General features: G+C 54.6%; 1 protein-coding gene across 1 annotated transcript; it reads right to left on the bottom strand.

Annotated features, from left to right (window-relative positions):
* Positions 1-25: 25 nt before the first annotated feature.
* TGME49_323110 (hypothetical protein) lies at positions 26-2131 on the bottom strand. Its single transcript, XM_018783055.1, has one exon. It carries the CDS (start codon positions 1270-1272, stop codon positions 259-261), a length of 1014 nt encoding a protein of 337 aa, XP_018634741.1. The 5' UTR covers positions 1273-2131; the 3' UTR covers positions 26-258.
* Positions 2132-2166: the final 35 nt, after the last annotated feature.

Here is a 2166-nt window from a genome sequence, read left to right as displayed (position 1 = left end):
CGACACGTCACAGCGCCCGATTCTCCGACGTTTTCCCCCGTTTTGTAGGATGCTTTTTCACATGCCACTTTCGTCATGTGAATGCTTCCACAGAGCCTTCCCGAGACACAACGCAGTGTAGTGAGCAAGCTCGTAAAATAGTGTGTATGCATGTGAGGTCACAATTGCCCATACCGAAAATGAACTACGATAAATTGTGCCTAACTGACGTGTCATGGAGGCAGAAATACACCTGAAACATCGGTTTTTTACAGCCGATCACTCGGACTCACAAGCCAGTGAATACGTCGTGTCCGGCGCAGCGCCACAAGGGGCCACGGTGTACATCATGACGTTGTTGTTCAGGTTGCCGTACGGAGTAACTTCCGGCTTTAGAATGTGAATAAAGGTTACCCCAACGTTCGCCCCGACTTTGGACTCTTTCCACATCAATCCGGGAACAACGGGAACGAAGCCGAACGACCTTGCGAACACTGGAGAAGCGACCCCGGTGTCTAACTCCACCAGTTTCCCCGGGCTTTTCACGGCACGGCGAAGCAGGCTTTGCTGGATGCGTTGGCTGTGCTCGGAGAGTGCTACGGATGTCAGCCGGATGCCGTTTTTTTCTGCCTCTTCAAGGAGCGTCTTCGCGAACTGCCCGTTCATTCCACCTCCACCGATGAACAAGCCGTTTGCTCCAGCGTCCACTGTTGCAACGCGTTTACTGGGGGATGGATCGTAGAGCGCGGTGAAGCCATGTTGGCGGCCCGACGGTCCAAAGAACGTTACTTTCGTGTCACGCAAGCAAGTGAATCGAAGTGTAAGGGAACCAGGCTTCATCGGAACTCCCGCGGGCGGCTCTGACTCAGAAGGCTGCTGTTGCCCGGAAGGAGCCCTGGAACGCGGCGTACGGAGTCGCGTGGGTGGTTCCGGCTCCTGTGGTGGCTGTGCCCGGCGCCGCCTTAATACATAGAGCGCAGCCAAGATCACGGCAACGCCAACTGCAGTGGCTATGAGGGCGATGCGTCTGTTCCGCCTCCTCCTGGCCGTCACTGAGGCGTTCCGTGGAAAAAACGATTCCGAGGAGTGTCGACGCGGTGGACCTGGGGCGAATACTTGCTGTTCGGTCCTCTCTGTCCGTTCCTCGACGACGTCCCCTGCTTCCTGTGAAGCGTCTGCTAAGCCAGCTGGCGCCTGCACATTTCGACCGACCGAGTCCGCATCTGACTGCCTAGACCGGCGGTCAGAGCGCCCAGCAGGCAGCCGGTCGCAAACAGAAAGGACAGCCGGCATCTCCAGATGCGCCACATCTTTCCGTTCAGGGTGCCAAGGGTAACGTCGCGGCAGGAATATGTTTCGCTCTTACAACCTAGCAACAGAGTTTCCCGCAGGGGTATTTGAACGACACAAACGTCCACTGAGATCGTGCCGTACAGTCGACGTCGCACGGGAAGGGCGCGACACAACTAAAATTCAGCGACGCCACGTTCAACACAAAGAAGATCAAACACTGAATCTGGTTCTGGACATGTTAGCGCGTTCGTGGTGACGCGCGTGCCAGTTTACCAGAACGCTTGAGATTATCGAGTATGCTTACACAGCAAGCGCTACAACGCGTGTCGTGACAACATATGAAACACTAACGAGGCCGAAGATACAATCATCGTTCCTCATGAAACTCGCAAGACAAAACTAGTAGTGAAACAAACATGGACAAACAACGTCGGGGGGCCTTCGGCGCCCCCATGTCCACGCCTCTGGCGGCAACCCAGTAGCAGACACAGTTCGCGACGCACACGTCAGATCACAGCTTTGCGTTGGTTCGCATTCAAGGAGGACGATCCTCTATAACAGCCGCCGTTATTGGACATACTGGGTGCTTTCTGAGGCAGCAAAGCTGGCCAGCTCGTTGCTTGTCGTAGTTTGGGTAAAATGTTCTCAAGTCAAAGCACTGAAATCGTCTGGTCCCACAAGGACGCTAGCGCCGCTCGAATCAAGACGCACAGGCTTCGCAATTCCCGTCATCTAGCTTATGTACACTACGGAATATATACAACACATTCTGGAATGCTTCCTCTTTTCTGTCAGTGTGGAGTCAGTTTGTGAGTGGTCGAGACCTCGCGACAGCCCATGCGGCGACATGAGTTCCTGTATACTGTTCTGAACCCAAAACAGCGACCGCAGAAA

Source organism: Toxoplasma gondii (genome assembly GCF_000006565.2).
Source record: "Toxoplasma gondii ME49 unplaced genomic scaffold asmbl.1166, whole genome shotgun sequence".
In the NCBI taxonomy this organism is placed as follows: Eukaryota; Apicomplexa; class Conoidasida; order Eucoccidiorida; family Sarcocystidae; genus Toxoplasma; species Toxoplasma gondii.
Note: the sequence above shows the minus strand (reverse complement) of the source record. Positions and strands in the feature narration are given on the sequence as shown.